Below are 23,720 nucleotides of genomic sequence, written 5' to 3'. Positions count from 1 at the left end.
GAAGTCCATTCCCTTCCTTTTATTTTTGTTATTGTCATTTTCCATCATAGACAACTCTCCACTACCCCATCTTGGGGTTTTCTTGGCAAGGATCCTGGAGTAGTTCACCATTTCCTTTTCCAGATCATTTCACATATGAGGAAAGTGAGGCAAATGAGATTAAGCGATTTGTCCAGGGTCGCATGGCTAGTAAGTGTCCGAGGCCAGATTTGAACTCATGAAGATGAGTCTTCTTGACTCCAAACCCAGTAATCTATCCACTGTGCCACCTAGCTGCCTCTTTCTTTTATGGACAGGAAGAAAAAACACTTTTCCAGAAACTACTTTCCTTATGAGTCAACATGGTACAAGAGAAAGAACTCTAAATATGGGACAGAGGCCCTGGTTCAATGCCATGTTCTACCACTTACTACCTATGTGATCCTAGTCAAGCTTCCTATCCACTCTAGGACTGATTTTACTCATCTGTAAAATGAAGGATTTGGCTTAACCCATCTCTTACTTAGGTCCCTTCTAGTTTTGAGTCTGTGATGCCATGAGCCTTTAGCCCTTTCTTGCAATGAGTAGTTTTCTGGATTGGGAATGACGCTCATGTTCAAATTCTCAATTGCATAGACAGGATCTGTGAGACAGAGAGGTAAGAGCCTCTTTTCTTTTAAGCAACTCTTCCACCCACCAGTGCCGGGTGATCCTCGGTAAATCCCTCTGCTTTCCGTGACTTAGTGACTCCATTCCTCATTGCATCAGTTAGTAGTTATGGTTCCAAACTTGTCAGGCTTGTGCTCCGTGTTGCCTGGGGACCAAGGTTTGAGTCATACCTGGTGTAGCTCACTGTCTTCAGAAACAGCCGCCCTGTCCCCTAAGCCATTGTTACTCTTCTTCTTATCTCTTATTTCTTCAGAACGTTGCCAATTATCAAGTGTTTTCCTCATAACAGCTCTCAGAGGAAGATGACAAGATTATCATTTCCCTCCCTATTTTACAGATGAGAAAACTGAAACAGAGGTAGAGGAACTTTCCCAAAGTCAAGTCTAGAAGTCTTTCTCCTATGCCATGCTATCTTAAGAGGGTATTCATCTCCTCTATGGTGAATTTAAGAAAAAAAATAATGAAAGGGTTTGGTTTGGTTTGGTTTTCAGTTCCATGAGACTTTTTTTTTTTTTCTGCAGAGCCAAAAGTATTCCTTGGGTTGAGGATACATATGTTCATTCTCAGAGAATTCCTTAACAGTGTCCTCCATTCTGATTTTATTGCTCTCAAGTATCCTGCTGTCTAGTTGATGGAGCTCAGCCAGAAGAGAGGGACAAAAGTTGTAGTGAAACAGAGCTAAGGTGTTACCTGCAGTTCAAAATATTTTAAAAACTAGATCACAGACCCCAGGTTAAGAACCCCTACCATAGGCCATCAGCCCTTTCCTCTTCTGGCAGTGAAAGTCCTTTCCAGAATCCAAAAAGCATTTTTATTGGTTTGTGTCAATGTGTGTGCATAGGTGTACATGTGTATATTCTTATTGTGTAAATGTATATGTACATGTGTATAAATGTGTGTACATGTGTGTAAATGTGTATGCTTGTGCATGTGTATATGTATGTGGGGCTGGAATCGTTATAATAAAAGCTGTTCACTCAGAAAGACTTGGGGGTTTCCCAGCAGCTCTGCTCTGCTCCCCGCTGGGCTAAACCTCAGGTATATCCTATGAAGGTCTTTACTGTGATTCACGACTCTCAGAAAAACCAGGGGTCCAGCCTGTTGCTTTAGATGGAGATTTAGGACAGGCTCTGAGACTTCAGCTCCGGAGATCTCTAAGCTAAATTAGGAAGCTGAATTCAGATGCTGTCATCTTCATTTTGTGTATCCAGAAATTGAGGCTCAGAGGTGGAGTAAAATGAAGGGGAGTCAGGGAAGGAGAGAGAAAAAAATGGAAAGGAGGGAGATGGAGGAAGTGGGGGGGTCATGCAGAGAGAGAGGTGGGGAAGAGAGGGAGAGAAAAGGTGAAGGGGATGGGGATTGAAAGCTTATGGAGGGGGGGAAGTTTCTCTGGTTTATTTATAAACTGGGGTGGAAGCTCGGCGCTAATGCCCTCTTTAGGATCTTCACTCAACTTATCAGTGTCCTTCCTAATATATGGTGCTCAGACCCAAATATAATATTGCAAACACAGCCTGACAGGAGGCTTTTAGGAATTTGAGAGGCTGATGTCGCAGCTGGGCAGAAGATTGGTAAAGGCCATGAAGAATCCTGGGCAGGAATCTGGCCCAGAGGATTCAAAAGAGGCAAACTCAACAACTGGTCTCCAATCAGACTTTCCTACCAGAAAATGCTTGTTCCCCTTCTGGAAGAGAAGGTGTCTCCCACCCACATTATTAGCAAATACCACAATTACTCAGTACAAACAGGCTTTTGATTTGCGTCTGTCTTGAAATTATTCAGAAAATGAGGATTTCTCTATTAGAGAAAGCAACACCTACCTGAGGATTCCTTCCCATGACTGTGGGTTGGAAACAACTCCCTGGCGTCCTTACTATGAAACATAGAAATTTGTTTAATCCTGACCCCAGGCTCTTTAACAGGTATAAAGTGACAGTGATGAGCAAGCAGCCTTTACCTGAAATTGGCACAGGGTCTTACACCTGCAGATTCCAACACTGAGGTGACTCCTCAAGCTCTCTGGTCTTGCAGGCTCTTATGAACAGCTTCTTCTTGGCTAATATAAATTCAGGTCTTTGTCCGCATTTCTTTCCCACTTTTCTCAGACCCTTCTCCTAAGTTCACAAGATAATGTGATTTAGATCTGGAACGGACCATAAGGCTGTTAATCCAGTCCTCTTGTTCTGAGAAAACTAGGTTATGAAGAGGTTAAGAGACTTGTCCAAGGTAACAGAGATATTAAGAAGCTGAGATTGGAATTTAAACACAGGATTTGGGCTGGGATTCCAAGTCTAGTTGGTTTTTTCCCCCCATTTTGTTCTGTATATCACTGTTAGTTAGCCCCATTCATTCCTTATTATCCTCACGTGTATCCAACCCACTCCTTTCCTAATTGCCTAGAAGTGACTTGGGGAAACAGTGTCAAAGAAGGTAGTGTCTTGGCCAGCAGGTACTGAAAATAATTGATTCTCTTAGCTGTCCAGTCAACCCCTTCCCACCATACGTAAGGTAGTATCTCGATCAAGGGAAGTGATGATTCCACTGTACCCTTGTCAGGATCTTTTTGAAGTATTGTGTTCTAGTCAAGGTACCATGTTTTAGGAAGGGCATTGATTAACTGGGGCAGGTCTCTGAGATGGCAACTGGGATAGGACAATGAAGATCAGGTAAATGAACTGGAGCTATTTAGGCTGGAGAAGAGAAGACTTAGGGGAGACACGATGCCTATTTTCAAATATTTTATATACTTGTGGAAGGATGAAATTTGTTCTGCTTGGCTCCAGGGGTCAGAACTAGGGGGAAAGATGGAAAAGGTGGAAGTTTCAGAGAAGTAGATTTAAATTAGATTTAAAAATTAATTTTCTAACAATTAAAATTCTCCAAAACCAAAATATGGCTTGAAAAATAGTGATTTCCATTTCACAAAGAGACTGATTAACCACTTTTCAGGGATTGTATAAATGGAATTCCTGCTTGGGTTCAGATTAGATTAAATAAAATATGAAGTCTTTACTTACTCAAAGACACTTTAATTCCTTTCATGTGAATTTCCTTTTTTGTGACTTCTCCTTCAATTCTACACTACCTTTCCTTTAACGGGACATATGCAGGTAAGAGTTTAACAACTGGCTGTCCAAAAGCTCTACACACTTATAAGTTTAATTTGCATTATTATTTTCTTCATCACCTTCTTAAATCTTGACAATTAACAAAATAATAAATTTAGCCCAAGTTTGTAACATTGGGCTGATTTTCAAGGTGTTAATGCTCTGCCCTTAGTGAGCTAGTATGAGCTGGCTCCAGCACACTCCTGTTAACCTGATTCCATCTTGAACACTGAAATCCATATCTATCATGTTCCTTCCTCCAGGAAGGGAGTGAGGTAGCTTTGGCCTTGAATCATACTCCCCTAGTCATGGTCTTTCATGTTCTACCTTGACCCTCCTCTCCCCCCATGAACTTAATAGGTCAGAAAGACCAGATTAGTCATTCCTAAGGATAATGGATCTTACCTCTTATGCCTAAAGAAGTTTGCTTATACCCCCACATAACGTGCACACAAGTCAAAGCGTAGATCATCACTCGAGGCATCTTGTCTGCTCTGTCGTCTCATTTTCCAAATTGTTCTATGCATTACGAACAGTGCCTTGGTATAGAGTATACTTAATAAATGCATGTTGAATTAATCTGAATTGTATTTGGTTTATGTTGCGTAAACAGAAGGGGAGAGCACAAAGCAGATGGGTGGATGTCTGTATAAATATATATGCTGTTTCTTTTCTTGGTACTTCTCCCGCCTCCATATAACTGTAATTAGCTACAAAGCATACGGGCTTTTTCAGACAGCTTGGATCAGAAATAAACTGAGGTTTCCCAAATCAGTCCCTGACTGTATCTACTGTGGCTAACATGTCAGAGGCAGAGAGGAGGTGCCTCTGGCCCTGGTCATTCTGATCAGTGAAAGGGTTTTGCAATGAACCACAAAGGTTTTCTGCATAAGGGAAGCTACAAGAGTGATTTGATAGAGAATTCATAGAGCTCCCTATATTCCTCTTGCTAGGACCTCATGAATTTAATGAATTTTATTTAGCCTTCTTAGGGCTAACTTCATTGGCAATTTCTTCAAGGGTCCTTAAGCCTTAAAAAAAACCTGAAATAGAAAGCTGTGATCTCTGGGACCACTGAAATCTCACAAACATTTGATAACCACTGCATGCCAGGCAATGTGGTGGGTTGGATAGGGGATGTAATTTGGTTTTGGGAAGATCTGCATTCAAGTCCTGCCTTTAATGCATAGAGGTTGTGTGACACCAAGCAAGCCTTTCTGTGTTCCAGACAATCTGCTAAAAATAGAAATTGAAGAACACTTCCCAATCTGCAATTGGTGAAGAGAAGTCTTCTCACCTGGAATTAGTGACCTACAAGTACAAAGACAAAATGAAAACCAGGCTCTACCCTCCAAGAGCTTCCATTCTACTGGACCAAGCCATGCCCAGTACTACTCCCAAGTTTGTAGCAATGCCAAGAAAGAATTTTCTGGGCCAGTTGCAACTAATAAATTCTTTACTATGTGGGCTGACACGCCGCTGTTATATCAAAGTTGGTCTGTATGGTTTTGAAGAGGTCCTTCCTCATCCCAAGAGTTTTCTCCAGTGCAAAGCTGTTAATATAAGTTAATCTGGGCATCAGATAATTCAAGAATAGCATGGGGGGATGGGTAGAAAAAAATCAAGGCAACTCTGAAGCAAATGCTGCATACCCATGAGTTTGGATTGGGACCTGCCTCTGTCCTAACAGCTGTTTTCAAAGTACATAATGTATTTACAAACATAGTAACTTCTAGAGATAGGAAATCCCCCTGGGAGTATCCAGTATGTAAACAATATAGGAAATGTCCACAAGTTATAGAAAAGGCATAAACTCTGTATGTTGGAGGTGAGAATAGTGTGAATGAGGGATTAGTAGTCAATCCCATTGCTGAACATGAGCATCCTTAGGTTTTGGAGCTTAGAGCTCATTTAGTCAAATTCTCTCATTTTCCAGGTTAGAAAATTAAGGCTGGTCAGGAGATGACTTGCCCATTGTCAAAAAAGTAGTTAGTAGCAGCTCTGTGGTTGGATCAATGGTTTTCACCTCCAAGAAATGGGATGGAGTGGGCCAACTATTCTGATTTGAGGGGTTAGTGTGAAAAGGAGAGACTGGGCCAGAACATCAGAGAATTTTAGAGGTGAAAGGGAGTTTACAGACCATCTAGTTTTGTGTCAGACATCAAAAGACATGTCTGAAGTCATGCAGCCAAGTAGCAGATCAGGGAATACATCTGAAGTCTACTGATAACCAGGCAGTTCACTTTCTACAATTCCCCCATACACAACGGAGCCCTTCCCCCCAAATCTATCAGGTGGAAGCTTCAGGTTGGGGGAATTGGCAGAGAAGCCAGAGGGAAATGGTGGTTCCTGGGATTTGAAACATTCATTTCCCACCTGGTCTCTTTATTGGTTTACTTGGTTTGATTTGTCATTCTGACAGATTTTCCCTCCTGGGGACAGAAGAAGATTTCAGGAAATAACATTGTGTCCAAATAAAGAAATCCCTGCCCCTCTGGCTTCCCTTGGACTAGGTTTAGGCTAAAATGTTCTCTTTATTATTCCCATAAAGCACCTCCTCACAGACATACAGCATATTCTCAATTTGTAATTGCTCTCGGCTCTTCCATGGCTTGGAGAAGGCAGCTGTTGGTGCTTTGGGATTCCAGTATTTCTCCCGTGGCCACCCCTCCAGTCCAATGCATTTTCTCCTTTCTTACTGACATTGCTTAAATGTGTGGTGTTTATGGTTTTTGCTTTAGGCCTTCCCTGCTGAGTGGGTGCAGTGAGCTCTCAGGCTGCAAATTTGGCATTTTTTTCAATGTTTCCCACCCATCCACCCCATGCTGTGTGTGTCCTGAAGAATAAATGGTGCCCAGCAAGGCTCTTTTGCTGATAGCAGCAATGAATGGCCTGACCAAACTCTTCAGGTTATAATAGGAATGACAAGACATCCAGGGTATCCACAAAAGACCAAACTCTCCAGGTTATAGCTACTCAAATACACCTGGTTTTCTTCCTCTTCCTCCTCACCTTCTGACTGGGGGAGCGGGGAGGTGCGGGGCAATGGGGGTTAAGTGACTTTCCCAGGGTCACACAGCTAGTAAGTGTCAAGTGTCTGAGGCCGGATTTGAACTCAGGTCCTCCTGAATCCAGGCCCAGTGCTCTATCCACTGCACCACCTAGCTGCCCCTAATAATGAAGTATGTTCTTACTTTCTTACCTCCTCCTTGTCATTCCTGCTTGAAAGAAAATTCAGTGGGGCAGCTAGGTGGTGCAGTGGATAGAGCACTGGGCCTGGATTCAGGAGGACCTGAGTTCAAATCCGGCCTCAGACACTTGGCACTTACTAGCTGTGTGACCCTGGGAAAGTCACTTAACTCCAATTACCTCAAAAATAAAAATATATATTTTTTTAAAAAGTGAATACACTCCACAATATTTACAATTTATGGGCATACTTAAAATATTCCCGTATAGATGGTGAAAGTATTCTATTTTTTGAGCAACTATTATGTGGAAATGAAGACAAAGCATTTGACTTAAAACATAAAAATAATTAACTTTGTCAATAAGGGGAGAGAGAGAGAGAGAGAAGGAGGGAGGGAGAGGAAGAAGACTTTTTTGCAGGGCAATGAGGGTTAAGTGACTTGCTCAGGGTCACACAGCTAGTGTCAAGTGTCTAAGGCTGGATTCGAACTCAAGTTCTCCTGAATCCAAGGCCAGTGTTTTATCCACTGTGCCGCCTAGCTGCCCTCCAAAGAGGACATTTATTAATCACTTACCTATGTGTCAGGTACTGTGTTAAGCAATGAGAATATAAATACAAGCAAGTTGGGCATTGAAGGTCTGGGTGCTTTTTCAAATTAAGGTTCCAGAGGAACTTATCCATTGGAGGAAGAGGAAGCAGATCATGCTGTGAATGAATTTCTAGACCAGTCTATGCTGTAGATATTATTCATTAGCCATCACTGGGGAAAGAGCATAGGATTTGAAGTGAGGAGAACTGGGTTCTGATCCCAACTTTGACCCTTATTTAGTTTGAGTTTGGACAAGCCACTCTGTGTGTGTGTGTGTGTGTGTGTGTGTGTGTGTGTGTGTGTGTGTGTGCTCATGTGCATGTGTTTCTGATCCTCAAGGATAATATTTTTTCCATTAACCTCTCCCAAAGGGTCCCTCTGAGTAAAGAGGTTTGTAAACTATAAAGTACTATTCACATGTGAGTTACTGTTGTTATGCAGAGAGATTAACTTACTTCCATGAACTGATGCAGTAGGCAGATGCTTATAAGAGCACACAAGGATTTCACATCGGACAATTCTTTTCTTTCTTCCCCAAAACTGCTGTTCCCATCATCTTTCTCAGCACCTAAACCACTTCTGGGTCTATTTCAAATAGCTGGAGTAATTATAGATGAGAGCACTTGTAGCATTTCATCCTTTCATGTCACATGTGAGCATTCTAAGCTATGAATATTTTAATACATCCCTAGGGTTTTGGGTATGTTCTTAAAGAGAATCATAGGATTTAGAATTCAGAGGCATTAGAAACTAGTCCAGCCTTGTAATTTTACAGGTAAGCAAAATAAGACTGGCCAAGAGATTCAAGTGACTTGTTCAAGGTCACACAAACAGCACAGATCCAGGATTTTGAATCCAGGCCTCATGATTCCAAATCTACGGCTATTTCCCTTATACCATGATGCCTCCTTCATGCACTGTCTTTATCCTACTTAAAAATTCCTTTAAAATAAAAAATCTGATGCATCTGGAAAGGGAGGTTTGGGATTTGGACTGTTCTGACCACACAGAAGAGAATGCAGGTGTAAGAAACCCTGGATTCTTTGGAGATAAGCCCTCTCACTGAACCAGAGTTCTTCCTGTTCAGCTTGTGAACCATGTGTGGCCTTTCCCACCAAATCATAGTCAGTGAATTGTTGGAGGCGGAGATGGGTTCCAGGGTTCAATGATTATCATATAGAGGATATAAGGGAATTGTAGAGGCCTCCCACACTGTAGACATGAAATAAATGCAGAGGGCAAAGAAGGGGGAGGTGGGAAGAGGAGAGAGAGAGAGAGAGAGAGAGAGAGAGAGAGAGAGAGAGAGAGAGAGAGAGAGAGAGAGAGAGAGAGAGAGAGAGAGAGAGAAGGAAAAGGAGAGGGAGGAGAAGGAAGGGAGAGGGAGAAGGAGGAGGGAGCAATATCCCCAACTCATCTGAATTGCTCATCCAGCATTCAGGGAGATGCTGCAGCATGCTAAGGCTTATTCTTTGCTTTGTTTCTGTGATGGGGATTCTATAGAAGCTAAATATTTCTGGAGGCAGTAGCAGCATCATCTGTGCAAGTCTCTGGTGGGAACCTAGATTCCACCACCCATTTATTGTATCCATAATGTTGAGCAGATAGCGGAAATGGGTTGCTTTGCTGTTCTGACCTTGTGCCAGCTTTATTTTGGTGACAATAAGAGGATTCTCAGCTTAGCATTAATTTTGACTAATTATTCCCCTCCTGACAAGTCTTTTATTTTCGGCTGCTCCCTCTGACTCCAGCAATGAAAAATGATTTATAAAGACAACAATAATGTGTCTTAATATTGCCAGTCTTCCTGCAATAGACATAAACACTCCATCTCTGGGTCTTGGATGCTTTTCCTAAAACAGCTAGTGAATATGTGTGGGGGTGGGTGCACATTATATGCTTGGCTCCTATTAGCAATATTATCTGGGGGAAGTCTCATTTGTTATTCAGGATGAAAGCATCCTGGCCCTGATTGTCTGATTTCGAGACTCAGTCTCCAGGCTGCACAAGGGAAGGCGGGCAAGTGGATGTGAGGCTACATTAGACACTCCCCTCTGCGTGAGGTTGTAAGCAGTACAGGATTTTCCCTAGCAGGCAGTAGTACGGTGGAGAGATTGAGCTGTCAGTCAGCAGCAGGGAGATCTCTTAGAGATTTTCCTCCTAACTAGATTATCTTTTGCTGGAACATATCAGTGATGACTTGGGGGAAAAAAGCAAGCAAGCAGGACTAAGGCTTGCTACCACTGTGGAGTTAATTGTTTATCAACCAAGGAAGACTTCTTCAATGTATCTACTATTTGCTGTAGTGTTTTGTTACTGAATGAGGTGGGTGTTGACAGGGTGTGCTATGGGCCTGTAGAATCTGAAGATGAAGATGAAGAGGATTTATAAATTTCTTGAAAGGACTAAAATGCTAGCCTTCTAAACCACCAAACTTTCCTGAGGTGCAGAGAGAAGTTTGTCTCAATTTTAGCCAAGGAAGAACCACCAAAGATACACTTTATTTATTTATTTTTAGTCTTCCTCCTGCTTTCTGGAAGGCAATTTTTGGGAGGCAGGAGAGACACTTTCCTGCTACAAATCCTGTGTGGAAATCTTGGGCAGCCACTATGGTACAAAACGTAATTTTGGTGTTTTTCCGCAGACGACTGAGCCAAAGACCTGCTGTGGAGGAACTAGAAAGAAGAAATATCCTGAAACGTGAGTAGCTGTTGCTTCCCCCAGAGGGACCTTATGTGTGCATGTGTGTGTGTGTGTGAGACTATTATATGTGTATGTTAAGACTCTGAATGAATCTGTCTTATTAGACTTTTAGGCAGAAATTCTAGTTTCCTTCCTTGAAAGATGAATATTCTACCAGTATGAATGGTACTTAGTGTTTCTAGTATGGTTTGAGTAGCTTAGGTGTTTATGTGAAATCATTTGGGAAGAAAATGTGGAAAGCCCTTTTAAAGTCCATGAGGAAAAAGGAAGTATTTTTACTCTTCTTGGAGTTTTTCATAGCAGCTGTACTTTAGAAGAGTTAGTTAATGAATCTTCCCAGAAGAGTAGAAGGACCAACATCAGATTGGCTTGCAGGGTTATAATTTTAAAAGCAAATTTCTAGGCAAGTATCCAGGACCTTTTGAATTTCCTAATGCCCATAGAAAATTCATATGGGGGGGGGTGAGCAGAGTGTAAACAAGTGTTGAAAATCAGAGAAGAGCAACACTTGCACTCACTAGAACTGGGGGTTACAAGGCATGGAGTTAATGGAATAGGAAAATGACTTAAAATATTTATTGTTTCCCAAAGCTTTGTGTTTTTCAAGAACTTTTCTCTTGTTATCCAAATGCCTATCTGATTATGCCCACATGGTTAGGTAGAATGTGAATGAAAAAGGGAGACATGAATAGGAATATTTTTCTTGTCCCCCAAATTCATAGCTGAAAACCAGGTGAGATCCCTTTACAATCCACTGATTATTTCTGATAATAAAAATCTTCCCAAGTGCTTACTTTAACCAGACAATTATCTATGTAATTGTCTAGGAAATGGAGTTTGTTATTTTCTCATATAAGCATAAAGAAGTCATTTTCCACAGAGAGAGGTCCTCAGAGCCTGCATTGTACAAATGTATTATTTCCTCTTTTGTGTGAATAAAACTGAGGGCATTCTCTAAAATTCATATTTTGTTGTCTGTATGGTATTTCCTCAGGATAGACCTTATGTTGAACACTTTCATTAACCAGCTGACCAAGGAGAGTGTTTGTTAGTGACCTGCTCATGATTCATTCCTCAAAATTTATATCCCTTGATGAATTTTCTTTTGTATCACTTGAAGATTCCTTTTCTTATTATTCATATGCAGCATTTAAGAATTGAACGTTTTGATGCTTATGGTAACTTAAAAATTTTGGAGTTGAAAAAGGATTGTCAGAGTGGTGTGAAAAAAGTCTTCCCTTATGATAATGAGACTAGCTGTCAGGATGAAAAAATTCTACATTCATGACATTGCTTAAGCAGAACAGACAGAGAAATGGAAACTGGCAGTTATATCATTTGTTAAAGGTTTGATTCATCTTTCTAATTAAGCACACTTATCCTTAAAATTCATTATAAACACAGGTCCAAGAGGTTCATGGCTTAAACGGGGAATGGACTTGACGTAATCCAGGGTCTTCCTCCGAAGAAACATATATCCATTGTACAGTTGTAACATCTTCCTCACTACCGTGGGTAGTTGAGTTAGTACTTTTAAAAAAGCACAGTGCTTATAATTGTGTTCTTGTAAATGCTAGTGTTAAATATAGCCACAGTGCCTGGCCAACTGAATACACAGTATTCATAGGAACTGCATGCTTCCTCCCTGTTCAAAGAAATAGTAAAATAATGAATTTCCTCTTCTGTGACCATGGAAATCTAATTGCAGATAGTGAACTCTCTCCATTGTCTTCACATAGACCAATGCTTAGCCCTGAAACATTCTGAAGAGTCAAGAGTAGGAGTTGCTGAGAATTTCACTACTAGAGATTTTTCTTCTTTTTCCTCCCTTTGTGTGGGTGTGAAATGAGATACCATATATGGTATTAGCTGTGATGTGAAGCACTTTGTTTCCTGAGACATCAGGTAGCCGCTCCAGAGGACTTTTCTTGCAACATTCCATTTTTTGGCATGTAGATGATTTTTGTAGTAGCATCTATATGTTTGATCCTCTCCTTGTGAAGGGGTCACATGTTAATGATGCCTCCCATTTCTCTAGTACTCTTAAGGTTTACAAAGTTATTTCCTTACAATAGCACTATAAAGTAGTACAAAGATTAAGCCCTTTTTACAGATAAGGAAACCCAGACACAGTGGTGAAATGGATTGCTTGTAGTCACAAAAGAAATAAATACTAGGACTGAAATTCAAATACAGATTTCCATAGTGCAAGTCTGCCAGTGTTTCTATTAAACCAGTCTTTCATGCAGGCTTATGTCCCAACTCTTACCTGTATATGAGTTAAGTGCAAACACAGATACCAATAAAGGGCCCTCTCTCTTGGAAACAATAGTGTACTGATAAAATATTAAGGAAGATAATGGGGCAGGGAAAAATTAGTTCTGCCAAAGCTTCCTTTTTAAGCAATGCTAGCAGTAGAGTTCCTTCAAAAGAATTTCTAACTGCAAGCTTCTGTTCCTGTGATGTGAGCAATGAACTGGCCTGTGAAGATCAAATGAATTTGACTTCACTTGATTCCTCTCAGGTAATGTTAGACCTACCCATGAAGCACACTTGGTGCTCTCCAATAGCAAAAGCCGAATTTTGTTATGGTATCACTAAAGCCTCTGAAAGAGGTTTTAGAATGGGGTTTAACAAAGTCCCAATTTTTGCATCAGGTTTTCAACAAGCAGCCTGAAAATTTGTGACTGCTTTCCATCCATCGCAGAAAATAATTTTAATCTCATCAAAGATTATGCAGTTTATCTGATCAATACAACAATCCACAAGAGTTCTAAAGGACTTATGATGAAAAATGCTATCCACCTCAGAGAGACATCTGATGAACTCTGAGTGTAAATAGAAGTGCATTTTTTTCCTTTTTTCCCTCCACAACATGTATTTATAATGACTTCATATGTATAAGAGGCATTGTATTTCTTGCCTTTTCAATGGGTAGGGAAGGGAACAGAGGGAGTAAGGGGATTTGGGACTGAAAATAAAAATAACAAAAGTAAAATAACAAAAAAAGAGATTATGTTTCTTAAGAACTAATGACATAGCAAATCCCTATTTTCCTTTGAAAGAAATTCCAAAATAACCAGCATTCAGAGATGCATTTTTAAAGGAAGATTATTACACTGAGGTATATAAACCACGTGGCTTATTTTGGAAAACAATTTCTGTGTGCTCCCAAAGGAAATCCTGCTGATTTATAGAATTGCTAGTGGTTCCATATCTCTTTTTCTAGGTCCCAAGCTATGTTCAGGTCTTGGGCATGGATCTTTATTTAGTAACCAATAGCATCAGAAATAGAAAATCCATTATCTCATATCCCAGGGCAAGGCATACATTTTACACACATTACAGTGCTACAGTCTATTTTTAGCTTCTGTGTACAGAAGCGATCATGGTTTGAATGTTAACCAGTCCCAACTCTCAAAGCAAAGCCAGCTTAGGTTAGGATTTCAACTTTGTTTTAGGTTGTTTTTAATTTTTTGTTTTGTTTTGTTTTGTTTTTAAGGCAAAATTTAAAAAAAAACAAAAAAGTAACAAAAATACCATGGCTTTAGTAGTGGAGACAATTCAACCTGAAAATACAAATTCTAAGAAAGCCCTTATTAGCTTCAAGTTCCAGCCTAAGAAAAAATCTATTAAAAAAAAAGCATTGGGTACTGGTTAAATTATTGTAAAAATAGGTATATTGTACCTGGTTTCCTTGAGTATAATGTTCTGGAGCTGTTTCAGATTTGGGTATGGGGACAGATCATAGGTTTAGAACTTGATGGAATTTTTAAGGTCATCCAATCCCACGCCCAATTTTATAAATGAGGAAAGCGAATCCTAGAGAGGTAAAATAACTTGGTCCAGGTCACAAAGGTAGTAAGTGGCAGAGTTGGGAAGTAAGATCCTTTGATTCCAGATCCATCACTCTTCCAACTCTTTGGACTGGGACTCAGGAGACCTAGGTCCTAGGATAGACTCAGCATTTTAGAACTTTAGGAGTCTTCCAGCCCAACCCTATCATTTTATAGATGAGGAAACTGAAAGTCACAGATGGGAAGAGGTTTGCTTATGGCCACACAAGTATTAAGTAGCAGACCTAGAATTTGAATCATGTCTTCTGACTCCCGACTCAGTCAGTCAATCAATAAATTAAGCGCCTAATATGTGCCATGTTCTTGTCCAGTTGTTTTTCAGTCACATCTGACTCTTTGTGAACCCATTTGGTGTTTTCATGGCAAAGATACTGCAGTGGTTTGCCATTTCCTTCTCCAGCTCATTTTAGAGATAAAGAAACAGGCAAACAGGGTTAAGCAACTTTCCCAAGGTCACACAGCACTGAGTGTCTGAGACTAGATTTGAACTCAGGAAGAGTTTTCCTGACTTTGGGCTGGTCTCTCTATTTATTGTGCCACTCACTTTACTAAGCGCAGTGCTATTGCTATCACAGCACACTCCCTCCCCTCCTCGACAATTTTCTTTCCTTCTGAGACTCAGTTTCCTCATCTGAAAAAAATGTATTGGACTAGATGATTTCTCAGATCCCTTCCAGCTTCCAAAGTCTATGATTCTATAAAGTGTCGAGGATGAAGCTCGTTCAGCTAATAGCAGCAAGAGCATTTCTGTGGACCAGGATTGTTAGAAGCCCTGGCATTGTCCAGAACACTCAGAGCAAAGAGCCATGGAGAAAGACTAGAGCACAAGAGCGTACACATCCCACGGTACTCAAGCTTCTAGTGATGTTCAGTGGCAAGTCTAGCTGTCCTGGAAGCAACTTTTCTTTTGAAATTAAGAAAGTTATATCTTCTGTTGTATCTTCCACAGAAAGAAATGATCAGACAGAGCAGGAAGAAAGACGGGAAATCAAGCAGCGATTGACAAGAAAGGTAATCAAAACCTGTATCCTATTTTATTTCTTTAGGAAAATATGGCACCAAGCTAACTGAAGCAGAGACTACAAAGAGATGACCCTGTTGTTAATTAATATAAGATATCTCTCTGTGACCTTGATGGGGAAGCACTTAGGGTAAAGTATGGTATCAGCTCTATCGAAAGGGTTTGCCAAAAAAATAATACCTACTGGCCACATCTAGATGAAAGACTCTTTACTTTCCCCCCGGGAAATGGGGTTCCTCTGAGCTGAAGGTGTGTTCATGAATTAGTTCCACTCGTTAACTTCCCTAGGCTGGCCAAATAGAAGTCAAATGTCTTCGAGACCCATGGTTGAGAACTCCATGAACCTACCCACAGCAAAGTTAAAAAACAAAACAAAACTTTTTTTTTAATATAGAAGGCCATATCTGTGGTCCACAGCTTTCTATTATTATTTTAATTGGTCTAGAAAGTTTTGTGGTTATACAGTGTCTAATGATAACAATAATAAATAGCTCACAGTTATATTGTACTATGATTGACAAAGTGTTTTTGAGCCTCACCAAAATCCTGTGAAGTGAATGCTATTATTAGCACATTTCAAATGAGGAAACTGAAGCTCAAAGCTTCATTTGTCTAGGGTCACTTAAATATCTGAAGGAAGATTCAAACCTAGCTCTTCCTAACTCTAAATCCAGCACTTAATCAATAGGGATTTAGTAAGTGCCCACACTGTGCTACGCATTGGGGATATAAAGACAAAAGTGAAATGGTCTACTACTCTCAGGGAGCTTACATTCTCTAAGGAGAGCTGCTATATACATATAGAAGTAGGTACAAAATAAACATGTTGCCTCTGTATGGTTTTGCTGGTGGTGGAATTTTTTTGGAGGGGGCTGGGCAATGAGGGTTAAGTAACTTGCCCAGGGTCACATAGCTAGTAAGTGTCAAGTGTCTGAGGCCAGATTTGAACTCAGGTCCTCCTGAATCCAGGGCTGGTACTTTATCCACTGCACCACCTAGCCACCCCGGATGGTGGTATTTTTAAATGTGAGAGGATAACAGGGAAGCATTGTTCCACTTGTTTCAAAAGGTGGCTGAAGGTAAAATTGACATTGCCTGCTATGAACTAGTATACTATTGAATCCTGAAACTGCAAGGATATAGAGTTATTAAATTCAGTGTTGCTGCACACCCCACTCCAGACTGTACTACAATCACAAAGTGTACCTGTCTGTTTGAAATTAATGGATCATTCTATGTGTTTTGGATTTATAAATATTAAATGCACAATTACATTTATGACCATGGAAATTACCCAAAACAATATTCTTCCCCTAGTGGTCCTTGCGTAAGGGAAGCAGTCTTTTCTATGACATAAATTCAAAGTGTGTATGAGTTAAATGTGTGTGGCATTTGGTATTTGGGCAACTATTTCATGGATTCCTGAGACCCAGAAAAGTCTCATCATTTTGAAGATGAGCCTCTGGTAATGCAGATTCTACTACCAGCCTCACGCTCAAAGCTGCTCCAGCTGGTAGGACTAGACAAGACCTGCACTCTGCTGGAAAAGCTTTGAAAACCTCCATGAGGGCTTCATTCTGCCATGGAAGTGATCCCAAGTTCTCTTTTTAAGGATTTTTTTTTTCGTCCCTTATACCTTGTAAATGGGAAATCATTTAGTTTTAAGTTCTTGTTTTCATGTATCTTAGGTGTATTGATGATAAAGAAAACTTGCTCAGAACAGCTTGTAAAAAATAAGTTAACTGGTTACTTATTTGTTTATTTATTTTAGCTGAATCAGAGACCCACAGTTGATGAACTACGAGACAGAAAAATTTTGATCCGATTCAGTGATTATGTGGAAGTGGCAAAAGCACAGGACTATGACAGACGAGCAGACAAGCCTTGGACAAGATTATCAGCTGCAGATAAGGTACAGAAAAATCTTTCAGAACTGATCATAAATGGAAGAACATTTTGCAATCTCTAATTCAGAATTGAACATAGGATTCTGTAGTTCAGACCTGGAAAGCCACGTTAGAATTCATGGGATCATAGCTTGAGAACTTAAAGGGAAGCCTCAGAGACCATTCCAATCCAGCTCCCTCATTTTACAGAAGAGGACACTGAGGTCCAATTGGGTTAAGGGACTTACTCAAACTCAGCCAAGTAGTAAAGAATAGAGTTAGGATTTCAACACAGGAAGGTCCAAGGTCACTAAGGTAGCAGATGATCTAGTGCAACCTCATTTTACAGAAGAGGAATGTGAGGTCCAGAGAAGTTAATTGACTTTCTCAGAGTTACCCAGCAGTAAGTAGCCGTCAGGATTTTGATCCAAGGCCTTTCGCTCTAAACCTAATGTTCTTTTCCCCACACTGTAATGTTAATATGTCTCTCTGCACCTTTATCATGTTATATCTCCTATCTCTCCTGTATGCTGTATCATCTAACCCATATTCTTCTATTATCTATTCTTCCTTATTCTTTATACCTTTTACTTTAACACTTCAACAAATCCATGATTTCTTCAATATTGTTTGTTTTCTGATACATATCAATATCAGTACAATAATGACATAGTAAACCAGCTCATGAATTGCTCTGACAAAATACACATAAAAGTTTTCATCCTCTGGTGACCAGCTTTCTGAGAGCAGCTATCCCTACACTTAACTAGTTAAGTTCTTGGATCACAGATATACAATTCATCATCACTGGCTGAATCTCCAAATCCTTTCCAGCCTAGAAGGGTAAGCTTCACTGGTATAGACTTTGGGAATCCAGGGCCATTTCTACACCATGATGAGACATGGAAGGAGGACTTGCTTAAAGGAAACTTTTTACTTAACTCATATATCTATATGACCACAGCCTTTCACTTTGAAAGGGGGAGAAGGAGAGAGAATAGCCTGATGATCTCCTTTCTGCTGTAAGATAAAATATATTCCTTTGAGAAGTGCAAGGGAGGAGCCCCTCTCTCTCTTGATCCTTTTGAAATAGAAACTACCTTCCCTACAGTTGGGTTATAGGATAGGACTATGCTGGTAAATGTTTAATACCCAGTTACTTAAAAATTCAGGACACATTTTAAGTTTAATATGCACTATTAACATTTCCTCCATCATATCCTTAAGTCTAGATGATCAACTAAACAATAAATCAATCCCTGATTTATAGTATTTGCTGATTTCTGAGGTGTAAATCCTCACACTGAAAATTTAACAGTTTTATCTCTCAAGCCTGTATAAGTTGGCTCCAGCATCACCTGGTGTAGGGCTTCCTGGCTGTCAAACAATGGACTGGAATAAAAAGTACATATTCTATAGGAGTGTATGGTAAAAACCATTGTCTAAATCAGAAAGGAAAACTTCTCTGATGTCCATGATAGCAAAAAATAATGAACAGGTTATTGGACTGTGTTTCTATTAATATCACATTTGGAATGTAATTTGGAAACTCAATTAGAATTTGGAAGCTGAGAACAATTTTTTAAAATTTTAAATTCTATTTTGAACTTAAAAACTACAAAAACATAATTTCCATATTTACAATGGAACACAAAAAGAGCGAGTCTATATGAAACCATGAACCTCTTTTTCAAACAGCTTACCTTATTAAAAATGAGATAATTTTACACATTACTTCCTTTTTTTACATATTACTTTCAAAACTGTCCTTCCTGTGCCTCCTAATGAACTTCATTTTGTTCTTTCCTGTGCATTTAAAAAACTGTTTCATTTGACCTCTTTTTTGGGAAGGAGTATCACTATTCCTAGATCATACTTCCAACTCTCCCGTCCTTGCATTAACCAAGAGCAAGAAAGAAAAAAACACCTTGTGAAAAACAAACATTATAAGGCAAAATGAATTCACAAAGCAGTCATGTCCAACAAAGTCTCTCTCTGCACCTTCTGTCCATCATTCTATCAGATGGTATGTAACCTGCTTCTTCATGGGTCCTCTGGAGACATGGTAGTCTGGTCATTGCTTTGATCAGATAAATCTCTTAAAATTGTGTTTCTTTACCATGTTGTTGTCCTTATATAAACAGTTGTCCTAGCTCCACTCGCTTCATCTGCATCGATTCTTATTAGTCAGGATTTTCTAGAATATCACTTTCCATTTCTTAGAGCACAATGATATTCCTTTATACTTATATGCTTCAATTCATTCAGCCACTCGCCAAATATCTAAGGCTATTTAAGGTGCTCCCTTAGATTCTAATTCTTTTTTCCTCCTCTTTTTGTTTTCCTGTTGAGTTTGATGTACATTAGTATTTTAGTTTATTAATGACCATGAGTTGCAGTAACATTAATTAAAATAGATAGCCAGAAACCAAAAGTATAAATAATCTTTTAAGTAAATGAGCTGATTGCTCTCTCCTACTCTGGGCTAGATCTTATTCATTTGCACAGAGGCTTTTCAGCACATAGTTGTTGAATGAATAAGTATATGTAGCTATATAGACATCTGTTTTAATATAGAATATTAACCAAATTATTGGCAAAAACTTTAGTCATTATCCCATCACAAATGAATTGCTCAGGGTTATGAAGAACAATAGGACAGGATGACTCTTTTAAAAAAAATAATAAACATTTTAAAGTTTTGAGTTCCAAATTCTATCCCTCTTTCCTTCCCTCTCCTCCCCCCTGCTTGAGGCAGTAAGCAATCAGATATAGGTTATACTTCTGCAGTTATATAAAGCATTAGACAGGATGATTCTTGCAGGAGCCCTGAATAAGATCCCTTAAATGGGAGATACCACACTCTCATTCAGACTCCTCTACTGTGCCTGTTCTTCTCTACTCTGCATTTGGGGTCTCTGGGTCCTTCTCTCATGTTCTTTTCCTTAAGATAAGGGTCTTAGGGCTTCTGGAAGCATCCTCCTACCCTGAGCAAGGCAAGAAATGAATGAAACAATGAACTATGGGGTCAACAAGGACTTAAGAACACTAAGCCAGGAAGCAGAAGGCCTGTGACCTAGTCCCAGTAACTCCACCAAGTAGTTAATGTGACATTAGGCAAGTACTTCCCAACTCTTGGCTTCAGTTTCCTCTTCTATAAAATGAGAGGGTCGGTCTAGATGGTCTAAAATACTTTCCAACCCTAGAAACCCTGATTCTGAAAGAAAATGTCTGAATTCTCAACTGATGTTTTGTTTGCTAATTGATCTTTTTGATTGATGTGTTTCAACCCGTCAGTTTATTTAAAAAATAATAATGTCCTGTTTTGAAATTCCAGGCAGCAATTCGTAAAGAACTAAATGAATACAAAAGCAATGAAATGGAGGTACATGCATCAAGCAAGCATTTGACAAGGTCAGAGTTGTTAGTTTGTATTGTGTTATCAACATGGTTCAATATGGCATTAAAAAATATTTCCTGAATCTGCAAATTGAAGAGCCACAAGGGAGTAAACTATTCTGCTAAGGCAGCTTGGCAGCTTTAGAAGGGAAAAAATTAGCATTTTTGTAGAGAATTGGGTTTTTTATCTATCTATCTATCTATCTATCTATCTATCTATCTATCTATCTATCTATCTATCTATCTATCTATCTATCTATCTATCATCTATATCTATCTGTTGAATAGTCTGGACATCAGTAATCCTAAATTAAAAGTAGTTTTCACTTGGAAAAGACCTTAAGGTCAAATGTAGGAAAATAAGAAAACATTGGTCATTATTTTGATATTATGATTGTATATAATTTTCTTTAGATTCTAAATAATATTGAAATTATTATTATAAACAATTTATAATTTACTTAAAGTCAGTATAAGCAAGTTCATTATTTCTACAAGGGTATCTATAAATTTTAATTTAAAATAATACTGACATATGGAAAATATAACTTCCCAACAGATCTTCCTATCTCTTCCTCACATACTCTCCTGCATACTGCTATCATCATGTCATTGTTTTACTCAGAAATCTTCAATAAGTTTTCTGTTGCCTACTGACTAAAGTTCAAATCCTCTGGCTGGCATTCAAGGCCCACCATAGTTTTGTGCTTCCCTATCTCTCCAGCCTTATCTTAGTTAGCCCATTCCACATTGAGTGCTCTAGCTAAACTAAACAAAGACTGTACCACACCATTTGCTATGCCTGGAATGCCCTCACCTCTCTCTGCTTCCCACTTTTAAACTTAAAATAACATTGCTTTTATGTGATCCTCTCCAACTCTTGGTTGGTAATATTTCCCCTTAGATATCACATAGCACTTTGCTTTGCATCCTCGGCCCCTTTTTATATATTTATATAATAGTGTGTATTGTAGTTACTTGTTTTTGTACCTTATCCCCAACAAGGGCAGTGGCTGTGTGTCTTATCTAAATTTTGTGTCTCCCCCATGCTTTATACACTGTAGTACCTTAATATTTGTTGAATGAATAAATATTGCAAAAATACTGACAGAATGATATATTTCCTTTTACTCTCTAGATTCCACAGGCCATAGAGATTTTCTTCTGAGAAGAATTTGTCAATTTTTGATACCACCACTGATCTTTCATCAGGGAACTTCTCTGAAGTTCTGCTCACAAGAACCTGATGTTTATGTGAGCCAAGCAGGACTGCACAGGTGAACTCTGCTGCACTTACCTACCTACAAGAGGAGTCACTGGAGGGTGTTTCACTCTTTGATGTCCAAAGAGTGGTGACCTGTTGGGGTGGGAAGATTGGCTGAGGAAAAAGACTGGAGTTAGAAATACCAGAAGAAAACTGCTGTTCTCCTTTAATACTTGTTTCAAACTTTACTGCAACGTAGCAGGGAAGAGGAGACGCCGTGCATGTACAGGCTTTACCATCCCAAGGCCTCTGACATCAAGGACGTATGATGCACTGTCATTCAGTATTACATTGATGAGACATTTTTATTCTTATCACAATTAGTTTGTAAACACTTAAGTTCATGTTATACAAGATGATTTAATGTATTATAATTTTCTTTTTTATATAACGTCTAACAAGAATACAGCTGCAACATTTTGATTCCTGTTAATTTGTTCTTTAATTAAATGACTACTTATTGCAGGAAATTAAAACAGCTTTTATATTTTCTTGGGGTTGGACCAGAGAAGAGAGCAGTGAAGTTAGTCACATTCTACATTGAGTCATCAAAGTCTGCAAGTCTAAAATCATGAATGAGAGCTGCAAGATGTATTTGTATGCAGGTTCTTGGGGTTGTTTGGCAGTAATATTATTTTTTTTGCTTTCATGTAAGTAAGTTCTAAAAGGATTCTGTGATTAGCTTTATCTCATTAATTCATTAAGTTAAACAAATGCATTAAAATTTTCAATTAACCAAGAAACAAGTAATGACATTAGAAAATACCAATGAGAAGGAAACTTCAAACTTTTACTGTGAGACTATTTGCAGAGTCTGGCAAAAACCTTAACCACATTTTAATACCAGCCAGTAGTCTCACACATAAACAAAAGCCTGCTTTGAATGGAAAATAAGGAGAGTAAAAAACCTACACTTGCAAGAACATGATTTTACTGTTTATCAGGGCTTTAAAGGGAAGGGTCAAGATGAGTAAGAAATTATTTGAGACATGAAAAGCATTATCCTTAGGTGTTAAACACGATTCAAAACCCGTCTCATTGATGGTAATCTAAAAAAACCCAAACAAACAAACAACTTATACAGAGATATAGTATAATGTAGTGGAAAGAGTGCTGAGTTTGAAGTCAGGGGCCCTGGTTTCAAATTCCTACTCTGTCACTTACCACCTATGTGATTTTGAGTTACACTAAATGATCTTCAAAATTCCTTCCACCTCTATATTAATGACCCCATGATTTTAGGATTTCTTGCCACATGCTTCTCTCTTTTCTTCTTCTATGTTCTTTCTCTCTTACTCCTACTAAATGCCATTAAGGCTGCCAGTGATACCTGTAGTCACCACCAGACTTTGGTGGTCGTACTCAGGTCAACATACCATTATGCCATCTGTTAAGCTGTGTTCACATATGAAAAAAACAGAAGCAATCACTATTCTGCTGGATTGGATCACAACAATTCATACCTTGGCACTGTTTTATTTGCTATAGTAAATAAGAATATGCACAAAACTATATTTGAAAAGATTGATATTTCTATTAAAATGGGGGCTTCTTCCAATGACATAGATGGACGCCTCTCTATGTCTTAATATAGTTTTCATGAGCTGTGAATGGCCAAAAAATAATTATTATCTGGTGACCAGAATCCTGAATTTAGCTGGGGTGACTCCAGACCCATCAGCAAAAACATCACAGTTGAACCTTTATTCAGAACCTTTTCCTCCTCTGGAGAAATACCCAGGAGAGCTTGTGTTCTGCTTGCTGAGCTTTTGTGAATCATCTGGATATCACCTCTATATCAGGATGAGGCTTAAGAATAGGAATTTAACAGAGAGCAAGATACAAACTAAATTAGCTGACATCATTAAAAAGTAGTATTCTATTTTTTAACAATTGTCAACTTTGAAGAGAAATCCATTTGGCCTTCAGTATATTAGATAGGGGAAACAATTTAATATTTGCCCAGAAGGCATACTTTGCCTTTTGTTCTTGTTGTTTTAATGTCTGTTTCCATCCAGGTAATGGATGGGATGATGCAACACAGATAGTAGCCTGGGCC

General features: G+C 39.1%; 1 protein-coding gene across 13 annotated transcripts in view; it reads left to right on the top strand.

The window, feature by feature from the left end:
- The window catches only part of PHACTR3 (phosphatase and actin regulator 3), a 298,887-nt gene extending 275,749 nt beyond the window's left edge, over positions 1 to 23,138 (top strand). For 7 of the 13 annotated variants that reach the window (XM_043984948.1, XM_043984959.1, XM_043984955.1 and 4 more), the window contains 5 exons: positions 10,176 to 10,231; positions 15,041 to 15,102; positions 16,884 to 17,024; positions 20,336 to 20,412; positions 21,536 to 23,138. In XM_043984948.1, coding sequence (XP_043840883.1) covers positions 10,176 to 10,231; positions 15,041 to 15,102; positions 16,884 to 17,024; positions 20,336 to 20,412; positions 21,536 to 21,551 — 352 coding nt within the window. In that variant the 3' untranslated portion in view covers positions 21,552 to 23,138. The remainder of the gene's footprint in view (positions 1 to 10,175; positions 10,232 to 15,040; positions 15,103 to 16,883; positions 17,025 to 20,335; positions 20,413 to 21,535) is intronic. The other 6 variants (XM_043984950.1, XM_043984958.1, XM_043984957.1 and 3 more) reach the window with 1 other exon arrangement.
- The last annotated feature ends 582 nt before the right edge of the window (positions 23,139 to 23,720 follow it).

The sequence above is a fragment of the Dromiciops gliroides genome, chromosome 2, assembly GCF_019393635.1.
Source record: "Dromiciops gliroides isolate mDroGli1 chromosome 2, mDroGli1.pri, whole genome shotgun sequence".
NCBI lineage: Eukaryota > Metazoa > Chordata > Mammalia > Microbiotheria > Microbiotheriidae > Dromiciops > Dromiciops gliroides.
This window is presented reverse-complemented; position numbering and strand designations above follow the sequence as displayed.